General features: G+C 37.9%; 1 protein-coding gene across 3 annotated transcripts; it reads right to left on the bottom strand.

Annotated features, from left to right (window-relative positions):
- Positions 1–3,691: 3,691 nt before the first annotated feature.
- ARPP19 (cAMP regulated phosphoprotein 19) lies at positions 3,692–22,242 on the bottom strand. 3 transcript variants are annotated; one of them, XM_057722287.1, is made up of 4 exons: positions 22,128–22,242; positions 21,844–21,898; positions 11,823–11,945; positions 3,692–7,784 (listed from the first exon to the last, which is right to left on the bottom strand). In XM_057722287.1, the coding sequence occupies exons 2-4, from the start codon at positions 21,886–21,888 to the stop codon at positions 7,614–7,616; spliced, it is 339 nt and encodes a 112-aa protein (XP_057578270.1). In that variant the 5' UTR covers positions 21,889–21,898; positions 22,128–22,242; the 3' UTR covers positions 3,692–7,613. The 3 variants fall into 3 exon arrangements, with proteins under 3 accessions (XP_057578270.1, XP_057578271.1, XP_057578272.1); XM_057722288.1 differs by having other exon boundaries at positions 22,133–22,181; XM_057722289.1 differs by lacking the exon at positions 22,128–22,242 and adding an exon at positions 15,316–15,407 and having other exon boundaries at positions 21,844–22,121.
- Between the last annotated feature and the right edge of the window lie 1,809 nt (positions 22,243–24,051).

The following is a 24,051-nucleotide window of genomic DNA, read 5'->3' on the forward strand; positions in this document are numbered from 1 at the left end:
CTCTAGGGAGCTAAACTTGGTGGTACAGGCATATTTTGTGATTCTTAGCTTTTCACTATGGCTTCTACACTACTTGACTTTCGAATCACTATAAGTATAATTTTACCTTTTAAAAGAGCTAAGAGGAGCAGGAAAAGAAATCTAATAATTTAATTTAGAACCAGGTTTTGGTTCTATCACTCTTTTCCATATTTTCACCCCAATGATTGATGCCCCACTGAAGGCCTTTGCTCCATTCAGTTCTCCTAAAAAATAAATAAATGAAATTAAACTAAATTAAAAAGTTATGAATTCAAACAATGATCCCAAAGAAACTACTTTTAAATTTCTAGATCCTTTCTGGATCTGTTAATGTACCTACATGCTTTCACGCAGCTATAAATACTTCCTGGGTCTCAAAGCTCTACCTTCTTCTCTTCGTACCCTCCAGGAAAAAGACCTCAAACCCCTCTCTTACAGGTAGGACTAAGGTCATTCAGTGACCACTCTCCTCTAGTATCCTCTCCTCACCTGTACTCTAGTCATTCATCCTCTGTTTGGAAGACATGCCGAGGCTAATCTCCTCACCCATGATCTCAAGCCCAGCTCTTGCCCTCTTGCCTCTTCTATATCTTTGGTTTTTCTCCCATACTTTTGTTTTGCCTATCTATAGCCATACTCAAATCATTTCTACTTTTAAAACCAAAGCCAAAGACTGTATCTTCTTTCCTGTACCTCAGAATCTCAAAAAATCACATTCTCTCCACTAACTCATCTTTAGTCACCTGCTGTTCCTCTTCTATCCCTTAGCCCCAGGCCCACGCACACCTCTACTGAAACTGCTTTCTCCAAGTGATCAGGATACCAATTTCCAGTGACCTTTTCTCAGGTCCCAGTCTTCCCTGTTCTGCTGCACTCGACTCTGTAGACATCCGGCCTTATTGAAATTTTTCTGCCTTTTTCTTTTTTTAATATTTATTTGCTTATTTTGGCTGCATGTGGTCTTAGTTGCCACATGTGGGATCTTGGTTGCAGCATGTGGACTCCTTTGTTCATGGCATGCATAGTTGCGGCATGCAAGCGGGATCTAGTTCCTTGACCAGGGATCAAACCTGGGGTCCCTGCATTGGGACCATGGAGTCGTACCCACTGGACCACCAGGGAAGTCCCTCTCTCTTTGCTTCTGACACTTGTAGAACCAGTCTTCCATGGGAATGTGACTATACTGCAGACAGCTGGCAATATTGTTGCAGAATGTAACCAGGAGTTACAGGATGTGAAACAAGCACAGTGAATAGTTCTTTAAAAGTTTAGGTCCATAGCCATACTACCCTGAATGCACATTATCTCGTCTAAAGTTTAGATATAAACCTAACATAAGAGAAAGTAAGCTTGGTAGGAATAATGCTATATATGACCATCTTATTTTTCTTTCCCGATGCTCCGCACCAGTGATTTTAATAAAAACGTGCTTCTGAGAGAAAATAACCGAGCTGGTTGGTCTGCAGTCCTTCAAACGCAGCAGTCCGGTGTGTAGCTGGGGGCTGGCGTGGCCACAGCAGAGGGCATCTTGCCTTCAGTGCCGTTCAGCGACTCCGTTTCTGGGCAGACACGCCCTGGATATGACCATCTTAAATTAGGTCTATGGCTCAGCTGGCAACACTTGAGCCACAGACCTAACAAAATACAGGTATTCAAGACAGATGTCTTACAATTAGTAGTAGTAGTCTGCCAGTTTAAAATATTTTTAGTCTTCTTTTAGCAAGTACAACCATAGTGATCAGGGCTTCTCATAATACTGATATTAAAGTAGTTGAGAATTATGGAAGAAGTGAAAGGTTTGTGTTCTATAACTTACTAAGTGCGGTGTGTCTGCTTCTGATCTTTATCCTAAAAATATGGCTGCTCTGTAGTGATCATTTTTGCAGTAATTCAAACAATAGGCACCTTACATCTATAGACAAAGTCATTAGGAAAGTTAGCTTGTATAGTTACAGGAAAGTGAGAGCCTGCAACACATTAATCAGCCCAAGTTATTGGTAAAGGGGCAATAACGAGCCTCAGAAATCAGATGCAGAATGCTCACAAGGTTGTGATCACAAGCAACAGTGGAGAAGCAGTGAACACTTAATACATCCTTGCCATGGAAAATCAGACACACCGATTTCAGATGTGAGGTTTACAAGAGCAAAGCTCTTTGACATTTCTCCTCATGCAGAGAGACACTAAGTATAAAGGCCTACTAAAACGAAGGAAAGGCTAGACATGACTCAAATGGAGAATCAAGCATCTCTCTGCATCCACATCCTTAATCTGGCTTTTCACTTAATTTCCAACTTAGTATTCCAATTCCATTTCACTTTATTCATTCAACAAGCATTTGAATATGTATAAGCTGTTTCTAGGTGCTAGGGATGCACCTAGAGTTAGAATTAGACTTCCTCTAAGGAAGTTAAATTTGAACCGAGATCAGAATGAAAAAGAGCTAGCCAAACTATGAATCAGGCAAAAGAAACACATTCAACAGGGGCAAAGACATCTTGGATATATGATTTAAGAATGGAAATGGGATGGGGGGGTGCAGCATGCACAAGGGAGCAGGAGTGGAAAGTGATGTGTTAGGAACTACAGCAGCTGTCCAGGTAAGAAACAGAGGCTTGGGGTATGGTGCCAGCAATGAAGAGAAACTGACAGATCCAGTATATTTTGGTGGATGTTGGTCACAGCCTCTGAGGAATAAAGGATAACTTCCAAGGCTGGTTTGAGTACTCAAGTGGGCAAGTGCACAGAGGTATCATTTACTGAGTTGAAGGTTGGAGGAAAGAACAGTGTTATGAAGAAAAATCAAGAGTTCCTTCACATGCCGTGATCTCCAACCAAACTTTCTTATACAGAGCCACATTTTCCTGACTCCTTGCCCATTTGAAAATAACAGCCCCTCTACCTAAAATGCTCTTCTTCCTCCCTTTCCCTCCACCAATGCCTACAGCAACCCATCTCTCAAAAGTACCTCTAAAATTTTCCGGATTTACCACTCATTCCATTTATCCCCTAAATTGAGTAATACATTCCTCTGGACTTCCTGGTACTTTATTTTTATTTCCAGTTCTCTTAAGGAATATAATACTTCTACCTTGCATTAAATTTACATATATATATATATATGAACATACACACAGTTGACCCTTAAACAACATGGGTTTGAAGTGCATGGGATCACTTGAATGTGGAATTTTTCACTAAATAACTCACTACAATACTACGTGATCCACAGTTGGTTGAATCTGCGGATGCAGAACCACAGATAAGAGAGGCAGACTAAGTTACAGGTAAATTTTCAACTGCTCGCAGGGTTCGCGCCCCTAACCCCCGTATTGTTCAAGGGTCAATTGTATATATATAAAATTTCTCAAAATGTCTCATCCATCTTTCTATTTCTGATAGTATTGTACTAAAGTGTTTAATACATGAGATGGAAAAGGCTCAGAATCTGCAATATTTCATGTTACCTTAATTACAAAGCCTTTACAAATATGTTAGACTGCTAGGATCTCATAAACAAACATTTAAATTAAAACAAAATTTAAGACTACAATAGTCAAATTCTTTCTGCATATTGTAGTAGCTGAAATCTAAAGGGATCAACTTCAGAAAAACTGAAAAACAATATGGGGTAACACTTAAATGAGACAAAAACTGCAAATCAAATGAATAGAAATTAAGTAGATCAATTTATTTATTTGTGTATATCACAAGTATAATTTTGAAAGGGCTATTTGACAAATTTCAGCATTAACTGCCAACTCCATAGACATGTTCAACAAAAAAGGCATTTACTCTTGGCCCTTTTAATACAGACAAGTGTCCTATTGCATCACAAATATAAGATGCAGTAACAGATATGAGGGCATATTAAAGAAATTTGATTCTTCTTTCAAATGCTGTTTAGTTGATAAATAACATAATACAGAATTAATGGTTGTCATGACCATCAGTGATTTCCAGAATAAAACCTATAGGCCTACCTATTTTAAAAGGCAGAAACTGGTAGAACAGCATTAAAATCAGTGTTCTTATCCTTAGATTAACAATCCCCAAATGAGACTCCTTTGATGGCCATTTTACAAGGTGTGGTGTGGTGTCAGGAGAAGGGGTATGGGGAAAGACTGGCAGTGCACGCTGAATTGCAGAGTTGGGACAATGGCTCAAACTTGTCATTAAGCAGATGAGGATAGTGTTTTAGAAAATTTCAAATGGGTCCTTAATTGTGGTGTATTGGGAAGGACATTAAAGGACTAATAATTCATCAGCTCTAAATACCATTTAATAAATGCCATCAGGGAGTTAAGAAATAAACAGGTATGGGACGGGGGAGAAGTGAAGTAAAATGAGGTGAAAATGAAAAATGATAGAAATGTGTCTGAATGTTGGGGAATGTGAAAAGGCCACCACAGAAACTGTTGCCACACAGACATGCTCTTCCTATAAGATATCTGCGCCTGGATCACCAAACACCAAGTTTAGATCACAATTCAAGTAGAGATCACATTTCAGCATTGATACAACTTCACTACCTTGGATTGAGAAAGAATACATGTCTGATTTAGTAAAAAGTATCAATAAACATTCAGAGGTATAGTTTTGTTACATTAAGTAAAAAGAGCAACAAATTCCAAGTGAAGTAACAAGTGGAGGCCTTGATGAATAGTTAAGCCTTTAGTTGAGGAGCACAAGATTACTGAATAACTTGTAAATAGATTGCAAACATGCTCCCTCCAGTTCATCAAAACAATCCAACAATTCTTACTATTCCAATATGCCAATAACTATAATTGCTTCAGTCAGATGTAGCCTTTAAAAATGAAATGTTTCTCAGAACTGAACTATCAAATAGGAGCTACTGGACACGAAACAGGTAATTTAGTTGAGACTTTTAGTTTTCATGAAGTATTTATCTTCAACTTGTTTACTCCAACATCTGTTTATAATAAGGACAACGATTAAAACTGGCCATTTCTCAAACCACAATTCTGAAACCATAGAAATGTGTACGCCTTAGTCAAAAAAATCTTCATTCAAGCAAGGGTGAAACAGCCTGCAAATATGTCGTCAATAAACTGAGCTTTGAAGCAGAACAAAGAATTAAAAAATGTAAAACTTCTATCCCAAGCACCAATAATGGAGGCTAAGCAATTACACCTACAAGTCCTACATGACAGGTCTTTCCTGATGGAAAATCCTGAGATTTCAATCACTGTGACTTTACAGAAGGCAGGTTGGTTTAATGAGGAAATTTACTTTTAATAAAAAGACAATCAATATTTTATTTTGGGCACTTACTCAGCATTTCACAGATCCTCAACAAGTTTTGAGGTAGGTGAATATTAGCACTGTATTTTACAAACTAAAACTCAGGCAGAGATTATATCACTTGCCCCAAACCATAGTCCTACCATAATCAAGAATAACATGGTCTGACCTTTTAGATTAATCTGATGTGTGCGTGAATTAATGGTGATAGCTTGCAAATAGTCATAAAAAAAAAAAAAAACCCACTATATATTAGAAATTCTACTTCGGGGTATTTTGTAATTCTTAAATCAATCCTACAATGACTATATACACTTTGGAATAACCTACTTACTCCCATCACAAATCTATTTATATATAACTAATACTTATAATGACAAATTAGCACATGATTTTGTTTTTTTCTGCCTTTGGGGTGGGTGGAGCAGGAAGATAATCAGCAAGCTTTCCTCAGAGCGCTAGGCAGCCTTTAAGTGCAGGTGCTGTGCTCACGGCACCATCTATGGTGATGTGGGGTCACAGGAAAGCAGGTATACAAATGGAGCCAAGATCCAGAAAAGATGCCTGGATCCAAAAGAGGGGGAGGCCCTGCACAAGTCATAAATGAAGAAAAAAACAGCATCACCTCAGGCTACGATCCTCTGCATCATGCTACAGCATCACAGCTTAACGAGAAGAGCTCCTGAAAGAGCAATAATCTGTCCCAGTGAAGTCTGTTAAAGTTCTTACTAACTAGATAAACCACAAGTAAAATTAAAATTATATTTTATTAAAGTGACATCTATAGGAACAAAATATCTAAATATTTATCATGAATATGTTCCACCTATCATGTAAATTGCTCTAATTGTCACAAGCCTAATTCACCTAGCTCATTATAATTACTTAAAATTCAGCTCATCATGACTAGGTTCCTGGGCCAGTCTTCTCAAATATTTGTTTCATTATAAATTTCCTTTTATTTAAACAATTGTCAATTAGTAATAATACAAGATTAAGAGCAGTTAATTAACAACTGAGAAATTATGAGGAAAATATCATTGTGTTACGAAATACAGAATTCAGCAGAGCAAATTTCAAGAGTAAAGAAATAAACACCTATGTTTCTGAATAGACTGAACAGCACAGCCCAACACAATTTGAGTCAAAGAAGCAAGAAAAAAAGAAGGGAGGGGCCGCAGGAGGCAAAGTATTTTATTCTAGTGTCCTCAAAATTGACTGTGGAAGTAAAAAGTTTCTACATTAAAAAAGTTTATATAAATTACATGAATTGTAATTTTCATAAAAGTCAAAATGAAATGTTCTGCATAGGACAGAAGATATGCCTAAGCAACATATCATATTTGCACAAGGCCACTGAATGTCATGGATATTAGTAACAAATGAAAAAGCTTAAGTCTACGGCAGACTGAGCAAAGATTTCAGTTTGGTATTCTATAACCCCAAGACTATAGACTACTCTTACTATACAAAAGCTCTAACGACAGAGTTTTGTGTAGGAACTCTTGTGCTTCTGGTTGGCACATCATCTACTCTTTAATATGTGAAATTAATACAGACAGTTGTGAGAGGTTGTGCAAAACTATTGTATTTACAAAATGGCACAAAAGTGAATTCAACAGGCGATGCACATGCACACTTCATTCACATCTTCAACAACAAAAGAGATTCTAACACCACAGAACTGAATAAGAACACTAGCTTCAACAGCAGCGGTTAAGCACTAGAGTCACATAGGTTACACCAGAATGGGCAAATATTGCCCAAGTAAAATTCTATTGTTAAAGCTGAAACAGATTTAAGGCCATTCAAGTTCAAGCACAGGATACAAATCTTTTGAAGCCCCATCTATTTGTGTTTGAAATATATGACCTTTCTTCTAACTTGTGGTCTTAAACTTCTGTTTTTACAAAATCCAAAAGGAAAACACAGAAGAAATCAATACAACAGAGGTTATATTAAATAAGAGTAACACACAAAGCTATAATTAAGATGAATTAAAGAAAGCCAAAACATTAAAACTGTAAAACTTGCTTGTTACTTGTTGGAATCAGCCCTACACTAGGAGTTAGGTAATATATACAATTATTTTCAAGTAGATTACTTTACGTTGCTCTAACATGTTCTCTTCATCAGTGCACTGTTAAACTAATCAAAACTCTACACATGTATATTCCCTTACAATAGCAGCACACACTACCCGCTACCTGCAAAGCCACCACTCTCAAATGACTTAGTGAGTGAAAGGAAATAAAAAGTGGAGAAGTAACATGTTAATGAGAAATAATGGGAATTAGAAGATTCATGCAGTTCAGCTCTTTTAATCAGCCAGCCAGCTTGCTAGTGACAAGAGATGGTTTCCGTTGAGGAAGGTCCTGTGGAGTGGGAATGTGGTCACCAGTGACCTCTGTCTTATCCGGGGCTGCAGTAGGAAGTTGCTTGTTCTTCATTTTTGCTTTAGCCATGTTGTAATCCCCAGAATCAAAATATTTTTGCTACAAAGGAAAAAAAAACAAACAGAATTCAGACTAGAGTTTAAAAAGCCTTCATATGCAATTATACTGGTTTAACATATAGATGTGACCCTGCACTGTCAATATAAAAGAAACTTAGGGACTTCCCTGGAAGTCCAGTGGTTAAGACTCCATGTTTCCAATGCAGGGGGCTGGGTTCAATCCCTGGTGGGGGAGCAAAGATCCCACATGCCGCATGGTGCAGCCAAAAAATAAAAAAATAAATAAAATAAGCTTAAAAGTTTTTAAACAAAAACATCAATTACATCAAATAGCTATGTCTTTATAGTGAATTCTAACACAAGCTAACAACTGAGAAGTCAGGCAAGAACCCCTTCTTCAGGCTTACTAAACATCATTCTAGTTCCAGTATGGAACCCTCAAGATTGACATCAACTTCCATATCAATATATCTGGGAGTGAAGAGTCCTGGACTTTAAGAGTGGGATGCAAGCCTTTCATTTGGAAAAACCAGCATGAAATTCTTGCTTAAATGATTCTGAAAGTAAAAACATATAATTCACCAACATGCATTTGGGATGTGCCACCCACCTTCAATCAAGCTTACAATTATTAAAACTATTATTTATAGTTGCTGGTACTCTGTCATCTAAGACAAACTTTTCTGTAAGGATTTAAACCATTTATTTGAATTAGAGCAGTTCACTAAAATAAATATTAAGGTTTAAATATAAATACTAGAGTAATAGAAGAAATAAACTCATTAGAAATTAATTATCACTTCAAATACACATCCCTATTCTATACCACAAATTTTCACCTAAGACATTAAGTATAACAATTGCTCCTGTTAGTTGGAGAGATGGATAAGGTAACAACCATACCCTTTATCACTAAAATAGAAATTGTGGCGCTAAAGTTCAACTTTAATATAGATAATCTACATGAGTCAGTCTGTTCCAGAGTAAAAACAGATGAATTTGCCTGGGTTCTGACTCACCTATCGTGTTTAGCCTACCTTTACTGAGTGCCTGCTATACTATACGAGGCACTGTGAATCATGAAGAGAGATACAAAGATGGACAACAGCCATGTAAATTCACTATTATACCGTTTTAAATACACAAGGTACTATGGTTACTCGAAGGAGGGGAACCTAACCTCTGCCTGTAGCACAGACAAGAAGGAATAATCCAGATATGAGGTGAGGGCCGGACAAAGGGCGAAGGGGGGAAAATATAAATATTCTCTTTGATACTTCAGGGGTAACTCAGGTGGTAAACGAAGGAGGTAGGAACTCACAGCTTAGTTTCAGAATGTTGAATGGCCTAAAAAAAAAAGGTCTCACAGGCTGCCTCCCTCCAGGGACTATTCTTTCATAAGCACCTGGCCTCAGGCCAAAGAGTCTAAAGTTAGAGACTGCTTTTCATCTGTCACTGCACATTGAGTAGGAAACTTGGACCAGGCCTTTCTAAGACTTGCTGCAGCTTCATTTCTACATGTTTTAAAATAAGTGTAGTGAAAAAAAATCTCAGAACTTCTGATGTATTATATTATATTAGAGAGCTACTTCTGAAGTTTACTAGCCTCTAAAAGAGAAAGCAGCCTGCCAAATTTTTTAGAGCCAAAAGCACAAAATGAGAAATTTAACATATAATGCATATTTTAGGCAGATTTTTTCTCCAATGTAATAAAGTCCATTTCTAATGATACCTGTTATATAGTAACCAAAGATTCATCACAAGGGGATTTCACTTAATTGTAGATTACACTAGTTTGCCTGAGGAAAAGGAATTAAATTTATTTAGTGTGGTGAGAAAAAAGCTAAAATCAATGCTTAATAATTATAACCGCTCTAGGTAGAGGAATGAACTAGATCAATGTTTCTCATATTAGAAAAGAAACAGTTCAAGAAGGCAATATTACTTGTCTTTAAAAATTCTTAAATTTTGTGTTTTTAAGAAAGTTAAAAAAATTAACATATTCTTTATCATCTAGAATGACACTCTTTTAAGAGCCTTCTCCCACCGCAATTAAGGGCCACAATGACATCCATATTTATAATTGCACTGACACTAATAGATCACCAAAGTGACAATATTTAATTTTAAGGTCATATTTCTTAAAACTGGATCGTCAGTTTTCTTGGGACTTCACAAACCCTGCAAATATGAAAACACATAGGCCAGACTGCTGCTTGATATCCCTCACATGCCATGTTGTTAGAAGCCTAAAAATAGGTATCTGAATAAACATTAAGGAGTACAATAAAACAGAAAGGGACCTAAAATAAATGATATCCAACCAACCCTCTCACATGAATAAGAAACTGTTTAAAGATACTAAGATAACTTGCCAGTTTGCTATTACGACAGAGGAAAACTAAAACCGTGTGACTCCAGACATTAAAAAAAAAAAACTTTTAACACAGTAAGTAAGAAATTATAGTTGAATCTAAGACTTCATTTCCCTAATATGAAAGTGCTTATTCACTGACATTCTGATAAAATACAGAATCATTCAAGAGCTCCCTTCTCAAATTCTACTTAATTATTTCTTGATTCAAGTGGCATCTTCCCATTGACAGCTATTTACATCTATAATACCAATTCCTAGATACAATGTTTATACACTTTAACTTGAAGATACTTAGTCATAAATAGTTGAAGCTAGAGAAAAATGACAGACAACAGCCCAAATGCTGGAAGAAAGCCGGTTAGCATAAATTATGCTGAAGATTAGAAAAGGAGAAAAAGTTTCCTAAACACTAATAATAAGTCAAATTCTAAATCCCAATAATAATTTAATAATCAAAGATTATATAACTTCATACTAAAACAACATCTAATGGGACCATTTCAAAATGAGAGCTGGTACAAATACACCTTACATAGACTGTAGAACATGTTTCTCATGCTGCTTTTTTCTATTTTTCTCCTATATTATGGTCTTTATAATTATGCTTTTTAAATGACCACATAATGCTCTATTTTGTTGTCTTACCACAATTTATTTAACTATATCTCTGCTGTTGAATAGTGATGCTGCTTTTAATTATAGTTAAAGCTATAAAGAAATAATTGTTCTAATCTACATTTCATTGATTTCTATCCTGGATAAACATTTTTTTCTGTGTTAAAAACACTTTCTCTGTTAAAATCCTTTACCTAGGACACCTTATTGTTTCTCTTGTGTATCTGAAAAACCATTTTATGTGCTACAAATATTGACTAACATTTTTATAATCATTTCCCCACCAAATTACTTTTCATGGAACAAGGATTTTTATGTTTTGGTATAATCCTTCCTTGTCATCCTATTATTTCAAAGCTGTAAATGTCATTCTTTCATGCTATATAAAAATACCATTCTAAATTTTGCCACTTTAAAAAATAATTTCTTAAACTAAAATTAATGTTAAAATATTCTTTTCATAGAAAGACAATTAGTGTATGATATAACTTATATGTGGAATCTAAAATCATCAAACTCATAGAAAATAAAGTAGAACAGTGGTTGCCAGGGGCTGAGTGGTGGGGGAAATGGGAAGATGCTGGTTAATGGGCACAAACTTTCAATTATAAGATGAATAAGTTCCAGATACTCTAATAAATGGACAACATGGTAACTATAGTTAACAATACTGGATTGTATACTTGAAAGCTGCTGAGAGTCACGCTTTAATGTTCTCACCATAACAAGAAGAAAATTGTAATTATGTGATGTAAAAGATATGTTAGCTAATCTTATTATGGTAAGCTTTTAGCAATATGTACGTTTATCAAATCATCACACTGTACACACCTTAAACTTATATAATGTTTTACGTCAGTTATAACTCAATAAAGCTGGAAAAAAATATTCTCTTGCAATTTGGTTTATTTGAGAAAATAACCCACATATAACTATAGCCAATACACGTATCAATGCACGCACACACACACACACAACTGGTGGTAAGGTAAAGAGCTATAAACACAGATACCCATTTCACAATCTCTTTCGGCACACTGAGTTCACAGGGCTTAAACAGCTGAAGATTTACACATGAGAACTTACCCCTTTCTGTAATCGTTTCCTTAAAAAATCTGAACCTCCAGGCTTTTGTCCCAGATGAGGATACCTTGCTTTTAATTTTGCTTCTTCAGCTTTCTCTGGGCTAGTCACTTTGTCTTCCATTTCCTGAAATAATTTTAAATAAATTACTTCTTTCTTAAAATTCAGTTATTTTAGGTAAGATTCCACCTTTTAAATATCTGGATGCTGACTTTAGTTGTTGAATGCCAAATAATGTAGCATCTGACTAAGATATCAAGCGCAGAGGCTTTTAAAACATCTCTGTCTTGTTTTTCAAATGATCCATGTGATAGCTCTATTATAGCTGTGATGCATGTATAACACCCCACACACTGGATAAAAATATCAAGATAGCTCAGCTCTGAAGTCTTGCTTGCCATTACTTTGCAGTCATGTATAATACATTTATAGTTAGTCACCTTCTGCGGAACGCATCAGCTCTTTGCCCACATTTAGAGAACCATCTGAATACTGTTAAAATAAAAAAGAGCTTTTTGACCTTCTGTTTATTCAAAATCATATTTAATTGGAAGCTCTGAGATTCTTTAATAGAAATTAACAGCAGCTTACTTACCATCATATCTTCCTTGAATAACTCAATGCAGAAGACCTTGTTATTTTTAAAAGAGAGAAACATCACCTCTGTGATGTTTACATCTGTGTATTTTATTGCCTAATTTCTCCCCACATTTAATGGCAAACACTTTTCATGCCAAAGATCTCATTCTTAATTGTATCAAAAATATGTTGTCTGACCAAGGACCGTCACTATCTTAAGCCTATTTACTTTTTTTTTATAAATTTATTTATTTATTATTTTATTGTCTGTGTTGGGTCTTTTTTTGCTCTGTGTGGGCTTTCTTTTCAGTTGCAGTGAGTGGGGGCTACTCTTCATTGTGGTGTGCGGGCTCCTCGTTGCCGTGGCGTCTCTTGTTGCGGAGCACGGGATCTAGGCGCGTGGGCTTCAGCAGTTGCAGCTCATGGGCTCAATAGCTGTGGCTCACAGGCTCTAAAGCACAGGCTCAATAGTTGTGGCACACGGGCTTAGTTGCTCCGCGGCATGTGGGATCTTCCTGGAGCAGGGATCGAACCCGTGTCCCATGCATTGGCAGGTGGATTCTCAACCACTGCGCCACCTAGGAAGCCCAAGCCTATTTACTTTTAACACCAGCCTTGATATAGCTTACTTTCTTCTCAACAGTGATATATATATTTTGGCTGCGCCACACGGCATGTGGGTCCTTAGTTCCCTGACCAGGGATGGAACTCGTGCCCCCTGCAGTGGAAGCAGGGAGTCTTAACCACTGGACTGCTAGGAAAGTCCCCAAGAGTGATATTTTATAGGAAAGCAGTGTTTACCACTTCATGGCAAGTAGTGCAAAAGAATGAATCAAGAAAAACAGAGGTGCCTTGATAGGGGAGGGTCAGCAATGGCAAGAAACACTTTGTAGCTAATGGACTCATTTCTGCACACCAGCTCAGCAAAATTACACACTGCTGCATATCTTGATTCTCCCAGGTTATTTATGAATAGTCAAAAAAGCAGAAATGTTATCCATAAATGCCAAGCCTACTGTACTTACACAGCAGCAGGTAATCATTTATTAATCTAGGAACTAAAGAAACAACTTCATATGACTTTTGTATATATCTTCCTCAGAAGTATTTTCATACATGTTTTATAAGCAACTTCATTCACCTTATAGATTGTCAATATTTTTTTTTCATCTTCAACAGCTTCCTCATGTGTAGTTACCTCTTCTCATTTTTAGTCTTAGAGGATTTTGAGAATAAAGCTGCTGCTGCTGTCATATATTCCCTTTTATGGGGTTTCTTTTATGTGTATGCTTCCTTCGGCTTCAAGTGTTCTACTCTCCTCTTTTTATGCTCCAATTTCATACATCTACATATTTTGATTTTAATTCTTTATACAGTGGTCACATCACTCACTTACTTGATGTACAAAAAATTCAACTATGTATGCATAGCCAGAGATTGGGACTCTAAATAGCATCAGCAATTCTGCCAGTCATTCCACTCAAAAAGGGTAGCTCGAGTGTGAGGTGTGTGATGCAAAGATGCCCTCAGGAGTCTCAGTCCCAGAGTATGTCTCTTTCAGAGTGTAAGCATATCAACATACTATTTATCATTCCATGTTTAAAACTCAGCCCCTCTAACAGGAGTCAACTACCTCAGCTGGCAATCAACTGAAGAATCAGCCCAGCCATCTGTTCAAACACTAGACAAAACAGTGACTACCACTTGACTTACTGAGAATTGATGGGGCAGTCTCCAATGCGATCATGACTTCAAAGGGATTTTTCCAGGGTGATTGTAGTTATATGTGATTTTTGCCTTACTAACTTTAGAATCTAATCCCTATACAAGATAGGACTACACTGTATTCATCAGATAAGCTGGAGAAATAATATAAATTTGAGGTTCTCAGTTCAGTATAAAAGAGTGGGCTGGGTCACTAAGAGGTTTCACTTTGCTACTATAGCCCCAGGGTATCCACAGTGGTTAATTTAGAAGTGGACTTGGAAGGGACTCACCCTTGGATTCTACTGTACAATTGTTTTTTAAGTTGGCTGATGTTAAATTTGGATACTGGTTAAAAAGGACTCCAACCTTATTATAGCCTTTCAGTTCTAGCACCTTCAAATTAAAGGATGTTAACAGAGTCCTACATTTCCACTAAAACCATCGAGCTTTCTTGGGCTTGGGAAATAACTCTCTACTTCTCTGTTTGATTTGAACTATCAGTTCTCTGTATCTAAGAAAGATTCCTTAAAATTTTTAGTATGGGGTAGCAATGTTCGCTAGTTTACAGTGTTTCTGCAGGTCTTCCCATTTTATATATGAGGGAAAAGAAGTTGTACACAATATGCCATCTTATCTGGCATTCCCTTATTTTCTTAATAAGGAACACATTTATGTATATATTTATATATAATATTTAATCAAACAGTTCAATTAAATTGAAACAGTTTAGTATTGAAAAATATTTTGGGCAAAACAGCACCTACAGCTGAAAATATTTAGATTTATAATAAATTTGTAGTATGTCCTAAAAAAGTAAACCAATTCTTGAACTTTCTTGCCAAATACATAGCACAATGGCAAGTCCCTGCCAACTGCAACTTTGCAGTTGGATTCAGAATTTCAGCTACATTTAGCACCAAAAGGGTTGGAAAGTATGACCAAAGTGACATTTTTTAAATGTAGTCAACACCATCAAGACATACAGAAACATTCTTAAACTTTTTGCAGATGTATAGGACTTATTGATAAGCAAGTTCTAGGACTTACTGATAAGCAAGTTCAATGCCTGGATGTTCTAGGACTTATTGATAAGCAAGTTCAAATGCCTGGATGTTCACCAACGATCTGACACAGGTACAGATTTGCTTGTGTAGTATTAAAAACATACCAAGTGGTGGACTGTGTCCATGGGCATTCAGCCCACACTTACCCTTCTCTAAACACTCCTCTGAATCACTAGTTAGAAGAAGGCTGAAAGCACATTTCCCAAACTGAATTCCTTTAAGGTCCTGCCAATGGCACCTACATCAGATTAAAAGACATGGGAAAAAGAATCCATTTTGTTCCTGGTGATGCCACACAATGTGCAGACAGCAGTAGCTTCTGTGTGTTCCTGCAGAAGGGCATCAAGCTCACCATCGGTGGCTATTGTAGCAGTTACATGAGATGGGTAGAGGACGCTAGGCTCAGAATGGTGCTCACTCTTAAAGGGTCAAAGGTTTTTTGCAATCCCTCACCTCTGGAAACACTACCTTTCCCTTTTTGCTACTCTATCCTTTCAAATAATTTGTAACCTAATCCCCTAAATCATATCCCTTTCTGTTTGAAATACCCAAAGTGATTTCTGTTCTCCAGAGCAGGACACTAACTGATAAAATCAGAAAGTATTTGTGTAATTTAAAAGGAGATAATACATAGTATAGAAGTATGTATATATGTAAACTGCCAATTAAAATGAAAGAAATAAACTGTTGTATAACTTTTGCTAGAACTATTACAAATAAAAAAGATCACCTCGCGTCCAGGATGGTCCTGGCAGGACTGTGGGTGACTGGGGTGGACACAGGGGTAAGAGGGAGAAGTGACCTGAGAGTCTACTCCAGATGCCTGACTTTGTAAAACCCTATCAATAACTGGAGTTTGGAGATGTCTTATGTTGTGAGAACTTCATTTCACAGTAATTTAAAATAAAAAAGCTGCAAAAGAAATTAAAAAAAAAAAAAAAAAGGCAATTTATCCCTACAGTCATGTTAAAAAATGCAAAGAAGGACACAAAATTCAGTGTGATTGCAGGTTTCTGGATATCCTTCAAAGGAATTCCTGAACATTTACTCCAGCTAGAATGAAAATATATCCCTCAGAAGGTCTGAGATAAAGAAGGAAATAGCAAACAAAGAAACTGGTATATATGCATGTATACTGAACAAGTCACTTTTCTAATTTTTCCCCAGCTTTACTGAAATATAATTGACACATTCACTTTCCTAATTTTAATGTCTTAATATGTGAGGTTAAGAAAGGACAGAACAGAAATATATAACAGTTTTTTAAAGTTTAAGTGTTCTGTTTCTGTCTCAGTAAAATATTTATATTAATTTTACATTTTGATATTAATTTTACATTTCATTTAGTTAAGGATGCTTGATAAAATTTCAGGGGGAATCAATTTAATAACTGAAATAAAGTATATAACTTCCAAACTAATAGTGGGGGTAAAATGTAAGAAGAAAATCAATCAATTGAAAAAAAGAAAGGGAGGGGTTGAGGAGGACAAGTGGACAAAAAGCCAAAACCAAAAAGCTTTATTAGGAATACAGAGGATCTCATGTTCATGCCTCTAATAAGCCTCAAAATACATAAATCAACAAAATCACAGGGAGCAACTGTTAAGTCTATCAGCATGGGAGATTTCAGCACATCTTCCTCATATTGGTAGTCAAGATAAAGACAGTAGCCAAGGTACTTGATTTTAATTCTGCATCCAACAATTAGGAAATACAAATTCTTCTCAAGGACAAATGGAAAAATTGACTAAATATTACGCCATAAAGCAAGTCTTAACCATTTCCATCCAGACCACAATCAATGACTGCAATTCAGAAGGTTAAAAGTCAATTATTTAAAATGTATACATCCCTGCAATTTGGAAATTAAAGTACATTACTAAATAGTTCATGGTTAAAAAAGAATCCTAGGAATAAAAAAATACTTGGAACTCACTGATAATAAAAATTCCACACATACCAAACTTGTGGGATACAAGTGTCCCTTAAGGGCTTATATTAAAGAAAACTAAAACTCAATGAGCTATGCATCCAACTTAACAAGTTAGACAAAGAACGGAACCCAAAGAAAACAGGAGAAAATAAAAAGCAGAAATTTAATGAAATAGAAAACAAAGATACAATAGAAAGGATCAACAAAGAAGGGAAATGACAAGCTTAACCAAGAAGAAAGTATTTTTAAAAATTCAGATCTGGTTTCAAAGCTTTACTCTCCAAGAAGCCTTTGTGTTACACAGAAATTTTACCACTTTTTAGAAATAGATGCTGGAATATGAGTGACTTTATTTAGCTAAGTAGTTTCTATGCTGATAATAGCTTCGGGGGAGGGGGGAAGCAGCAACCTTAGAATTCTGGAACTTTTACTCTAGGCTACAAACTCGGAAAGCAGAAATCCAGGATATCACAACAGAGATGTATGCTTATGATATACAAGAAACAAAAACTTAAAAACAATATTTTAAGTGATAGTTATTCTCTTAACATATGCCCCCAAATAATTTTCGTTGTATTCTCTACAACTAGCACAGGGCCTAACATTTCTTAATGTTAGGCACTTGCATTTTTGTGAACTATTCTATTGAAATATATTAGCTATCCATTCTGTAAGCAGGAGGGATATGAGGTATAAAAACATACACACACACATATTCAAATAATTAAGGATTATTTCATAATCTGTCATGGAATTGATAGTAAGTTTGAATGATTAATAACACTTTTTGGCCTTCAGCAGGGAAGTTACACAGCAACATCAGCAAATAAAAATCTGACCACTCTAAGCAAATTCTCTATCTGCTCAGCAATATGTTCACTGATGCACTGATTGAGGAATAAGTAGAAAAGATTAATGAAAGCCAAAAAATCCTTTGGGACAGACGGTGTCAGGAAGGTACCAATACTGTTATCAACCTCTATAGAAAAATTCTGTAGTCCTATTAAGTCCTTGCTGCTTGCCCAGTGCCTGGCATTTATGAGTGTTCAATAAAATCTACTGAATGAACAAATACAATGTACTCCAACTGTTTTTTATTTTTTATTTTTATTTTTTTTTTGGCACACGGGCTTGGTTGCTCCGCAGCATGTGGGATCTTCCTGGAGCTGGGGTTGAACCCGTGACCTCTGCATTGGCAGGCGGATTCTTAACCACTGCGCCACCTAGGAAGCCCCCAACTGTTTTTTAAAAGTTAAGAAACTTTCTAAACACCTTATAGTTTCACCATCAGCTTACCTTTGGAATATTTCATGTTATAGTAGACACAAGTTTAGGAACAGAAGTTAAGTATTAAAGTCATGCACAAACAACAGAGGCAAGCTCAAACACTGTTGCACAGTAAATTGCCGATAACAAGGAAAGACTTTTCTGAGGCTTACTCTAGATTGCTAAGAATCAATGGTTGCACACAAACCAGAGTAGCAGGTTGTGCTCCAAACTGCATATATCTTGAGCCTTTTGGTTACCAAAGGTACTCTCAAAACAGTCCCAGAAAATGCCAATATTAACCACAATTTTTTAAAAACTGGGAAAATGGGAAAGCAGTTTATATCCACTCTTTGCTGATGACATAATGAAGTAATTTAAACAGTTCTCCTCCTCTTCCACCACTCACAAAAGCAAGCAAGCATACCTTTAAAACTTACAAAAATATTGAAGTTGAGAATTCTACTTGAGTTAGCCTTTCCCAAGACATCTTACTATCTTAATTTGATGAATCTTGTAATAAAATCTCCAGAAAACCTGTTTTCTAGAGAACCTGCTATTAAGATCTTCTAAAAAAAAAAGAAGCCACTCTCTCTCTCTCTCTATGTTTATATATATAAACATCCCTCTACTGTCACTCAGATTTCTTAAGTGGGTCTAAGCTAAGGTTTTTATATTACCATGGTCTATCCCTCTCTTTTTAACTGCAGTACTAGCATTGTCATTTGTATTGGCATAGTGTTTTGGCAAAGGTTTCAAATGAAAAGTGTGGAGAAAAATTCATTCAACCAACATTTTCAGGACAACGCCAGACACTGTGCTAGGTGTCATGGGAGAAAAGATAAATAAAGGAGGGTCCTGAGCTTAAGATGCTCACAATGAAAACAGAACTGTGTGTTTTAAGTCTCCACATGCCTCTTCTCACCCCCCAGGATCAGACCACATGCCTGTCTCAGCTTAGTGTTATTCAAAGTGTATGATGGATCCATGAGGTCTCTGCTAAAATAATGCTGTTTTCACTTCAGTGATAATCTAAAAGAAAAATATAAGCAGATTCTAGGGCATCTGAATTGGCATCTTATAATTAAGCAGTGCTATGTTATTTGTGTGTCTGAGCTTTCATTTACTACTCCATTTGAGGATAATGAGAAAAGAAGCTGAATTTAAAACGTAAGTGATGTACCTAAGACTAGAATGACCACACAGCTTACTCTTAAAAAGAGATCATACGGTCCAGGGGAGTGTTAATGTGCCAAACTCAAAACACTCCTGCACTTTAACAATCGCTACCATATTCTCAAAATACTGAAAATTGTTTTAGCAAAATACCATGCCACAGTGAATTAATAATTTAGACTGTTTTTGTCTGTATTTAGTTTTAGAGTGATAATAAGAGAGAGGAGTTTATACTAACTTTCACATTTGTTATATTTAATTAGTATCGCGATAAAAAACAGTGGGCCTATAGTTTTCTTTTCTTAACAAGGGTGCACACACTACTCAGGTAGATAGTGACTTAGTGCTTACTCCATGCCGGGCTCATCTCTTTACCTTAATTTTTCAGAGCCAACAGACTAATGTACCATAAAATTATAAAAATATTTTAGCTGAATACTTTGGCTTTAACTGAAAGGTCAACTGGGTACTCAGAAAATAATCTAAGTTTTTTAGGTCACCTAACTATTCTCCCAAATAGAAGAAACAGGTGATTTGGCCCACAGGAACACAGAAGTGACTCTGCACATTTTCCTCATGTTTAGGGATGGTATCCATGCTACGGGCACTTAATATTTACAGCCAAACCTTATCCAAGAAGGGACATTATATTACTAACTCACACTTGTATTAATGACAGCAGCCCTAAAACCAAAGGACCTGAATTAAAATTTTAATGTAGACACAAAAAGAAAACATTCAAGATAGCCTTAATCTTGTTAAGAGACATATTATTAGGCTGTCCCAAGTGAAGGCATTTACAATGCAGAAATCAATACTCCATGCTTTGGCAACATACTAACAAATCTCATAAAAGAAAATTACAAAGCACATTACTGTATATAAGAAGTCAAAACCGAGGTTGATTTTAGTATTTAGGACAAGACAGCACAGATATGGGTTCCCTGTTTTTTTTCCAGGTTCCTAAATCCTAAGCAATAATGAACACCACGATAAATATTTTACAATAAATACATAATATTGAATATTACAATTATGATTGTAATCCTTACATTATATATATGATATATACATATACGTTTGTTTTTGCCCCCAAAGTTCGATTTTTAGCAAAGTATGAAAAATACCCATAGTTTCCATTGGAATATTCTCGAATAATGTAGTGACTTGGCCTATTATTTATGCTATTGCTTTTTTCTCCAGTTACTTTACAAGCAATATCATAACAGAACTATCCAATTCAGGAAAAGTTAACATGGTAAAGAACATATGGAATGGGTTTAGAACATTAATCAAACTTCCAGCCTGATTAGGAGCATGGTTGTAATCTTAAGCAGAAGCTCTTAACAAAATCCAAGTGTTAGACCAAATCCTATTTATGATAACTCCCTCTGATTTTTTAAATAATTACGGTGGAAGAAGCCAGCACTAGTCTGGACAAATATAAAGTCTTTATATTCGTAATTTGAATCACACTGATCCGCGGCATATTTCGCTACATCAGCAAGGCGTTACAAGTGAGTTAACAAAATGTTCCCATGTTTCTACAAAAAAAGTCATCAATTAAGTTGGTTAAAAAATTTAAATTCCAATCTTTTCTGATTTTTAGTCATATGCGAATCCCACTGCCTCACATTTCTGAGCACACGCTGCGCCAAAACTGTAAGTTACCCACCACATTTAAGCCTCCCAACAACCATATCAAGTAAGAACTATCATTCTGATTCTACAGATGAGGAGGCTGAAGACTGGAAAGTTTAGCAACTGACCAAAGTTACAAAGCCAACAATGACTGGACCTGAAATTCCAAACCAGGTCTAAGTCACCGCCCAAACACGAGGGTACCGCCCTTGGAGTTAGGAACTCGCAGACAATACAAGTAGTTGGAGAGTTAGCTCTTAGAGGGAAAAATTAAGCTTCCTGAGCCAAGTGCAGCCCACGGAAAAACTTGGGTTCCACGCGTAAGGACCGAGTCGCGGGCTCTTCTGTACAGTTTTGAGCGATTAAGGGAAAGCCCGACACACCCAGGAGTTAAAGGCACATTCCGGCCAAGACGCGAAGAACCTCCAACTCGCACCACGCCGGTGCTAACTACCCGAGCTCCTGCGGGCGGCCGGTTCCGGAGCGCCCGGCCTTCCCAGGCGAGGGGGGGCGGCACACCGGCTCTGCACCGGCGGCGGGCTGGCTCCGGGCGCGCCCCTCCGCCCGTGGTGGGACCAGGCCGCCGCCAGGCCCGGGCCCCGGCAGAGACGGCCCCGGGCCTTCCGGGCGCCCGGGCCCGCTCCGCGTGCACACTCACCTTCTGCTCCTCCGCGGAGGCTGCCTCGGGGACTTCCGCGGACATCCTGCTCCCTCTGCGGACGAGACGCCGGGAAGAGAAGCGATTACCGGGTGGCCGAGGCCGCCCGGCCGCCGCGCCGCCTCAGGCCCGCCCGCTCCGCGAGCGCACGCTCGGGCCGCCTCCGCCCGCGAAGATGGCCGCTTATGACGACACGCAGCCCCGCGGCGCCCGGCGGGCGGCCACCGCTGCCGCCCCGCCACCCCGCCGCCCCGCCGCCCCTCCTGCGCCGCGCCCTCTCCTACCTTACCCCGCTTCTTCGGCTCTGCGACGCCTAAGCACTTCCTTCTTTCCTTCAAAGGTCGCGGCTCGCGCCTCACCTCACATCCGTCTGCCGAATGCTTCCTGGGAATTGTAGTTTATAAGTGGAGCGGCCTCTCCCCGCCCTCGCCTGCCTGTTCTGGTCCCTTCGGTTCCAGGAACTTTCCTATTTCCACTTCCTCGGACTCGTCTAGTCCCGCTCTCCTCGCGGCTCTCCGCGCCGGGGCCACACAGGCTTTCCTTTGGGAGACCCAAAGCTCTGTGCTCCACAAGTCTCTCCCCACTCGGCTTCCCTTCTTAAGCCTATTTTTCACATCCTCATTCCTACGTCATCGCCTCGGGCTTTTCGTGAGCCCCTACACTAGGTCAGATCCACCTCTTAAATGCTGTCACATCTCTGCATAGTTCAACAACGCACACTTTATCATTAGACAAGTATTTGTTGTGATTACCTTTCCTGTTTAGATAAGCCACATCAGGGCAGGGGCCTCGTCCATATTTGCTTATAATTTGTTCCCAGAGCCCAGAAATCCCTAGATAGTCAATAAATATCTGATGAAGGAATTTAGCTTCCACGCATTTGTCAACTCCCGGGGGTCTACTCGCACAACTTTACTGAAACTGCTGGCAACAAACTCCTCTAACGGCTTTTTAAAAAATTAACTAATTAATTAATTAATGCATTGGCTGCGTTGGGTCTTCTTGCTGTACAGGGGCTTTCTCTAGTTGATGCTAGCGGGGGCTACTCTTCACTGTGTTGTGCAGGCTCCTCATTGTAGTGGCTTCTCCTCGAGCAGCACAGGCTCTAGGCGCGTGGGCTTCAATAGTTGTGGCTCACGGGCTCTAGAGCACAGGCTCAATAGTTGTGGCACACGGGTTTAGTTGCTCTGTAGCATGTGGAATCTTCCCAGAGCAGGGCTCCAACCCGTGTCCCCTGCATTGGCAGGCGGATTCTTAACCACTGCGCCACCTAGGAAGTCCCTCCAATGGCTTTCTTAATTGCCAGATCCGTTGGCTTTACATTGAATCCTTATTCTTTTCGACTTTTGAATAGCTGCTGGCAATAGGTCGTGGTTCCAATGAAGCATCTCTCAGAAACTTGGAAATAAGATTGCCCTCTAAGAGTTAAATTAGTGAAAAGCAACAGATAATAAATGCAATTCTGTGGGAATTTGGAAACCATCAAAACTCAACCAGGGTGTCCTGGGTAGAAACTCAGGTAGGAAAAATTGTACTGGGATTGCAACTTGAAAAACAGAAAGTGTGCTCCTTTTGGAGAAAAAAAAGAAGGGGTTTGTCAGGCAAGGGAGTATTTAAAATACAAGGGTTCAAGAGACTGAGCTGATGCCGATAAGGATATCCCTTGGGAGTGATTTAAGCTGGGCCAGCTGAGAAACTTCATAAGATCAACTAAATATTTGCTCTCATTTCATACTCACAAAGTAACCTACTGAAAATTTGCCTTTCCTTTATGCAGACCTACAGGGAGAAGGAAGAATGCACTAGTCAAGCTAACTAAAGCATCAAACAGTTTTATTTTTATTAATGAGTTGACATTCTGGTAAATATCCTACATCAGTGTATTTGTGAGCTAAAATCTGATAGACACACATATATAGAAAATCAGTATATGTAACTTTAGATAAAGAGAATCTGTTCCTGACAGATAGTGACATTCACATGAGGGCAAGTTTGAATTTCTGGGAGGCAGATTTTGGTCAGTGGAGAATTCACAAATATCAATGCCCCATCATGGGGACTGAGAAGCTATACTTCCCCAAGTAACATCCCTTTGCATCATCAACCATGTACCTTAATGTTTAAAATTACACAGTGATCAAAAAAAAAATTACACAGTGATCACCAATTCCCTGTTTATCAAAACTCTCTTCCCTTGACCTCTAGGAT

The sequence above is a fragment of the Hippopotamus amphibius genome, chromosome 2, assembly GCF_030028045.1.
Source record: "Hippopotamus amphibius kiboko isolate mHipAmp2 chromosome 2, mHipAmp2.hap2, whole genome shotgun sequence".
Taxonomy (NCBI): Eukaryota; Metazoa; Chordata; class Mammalia; order Artiodactyla; family Hippopotamidae; genus Hippopotamus; species Hippopotamus amphibius.

Excerpts from the sequence above, each read along its gene's own strand:
- ARPP19 (XM_057722287.1), bottom strand. The coding sequence starts at position 21,888 with ATGTCCGCGGAAGTCCCCGAGGCAGCCTCCGCGGAGGAGCAGAAG. Across the intron at positions 11,946-21,843 it reads CCTCCGCGGAGGAGCAGAAG|GAAATGGAAGACAAAGTGAC; the intron begins GTGAGTGTGCAC and ends AAATTATTTCAG. Across the intron at positions 7,785-11,822 it reads GGAAACGATTACAGAAAGGG|CAAAAATATTTTGATTCTGG; the intron begins GTAAGTTCTCAT and ends TTTCCTTTGTAG.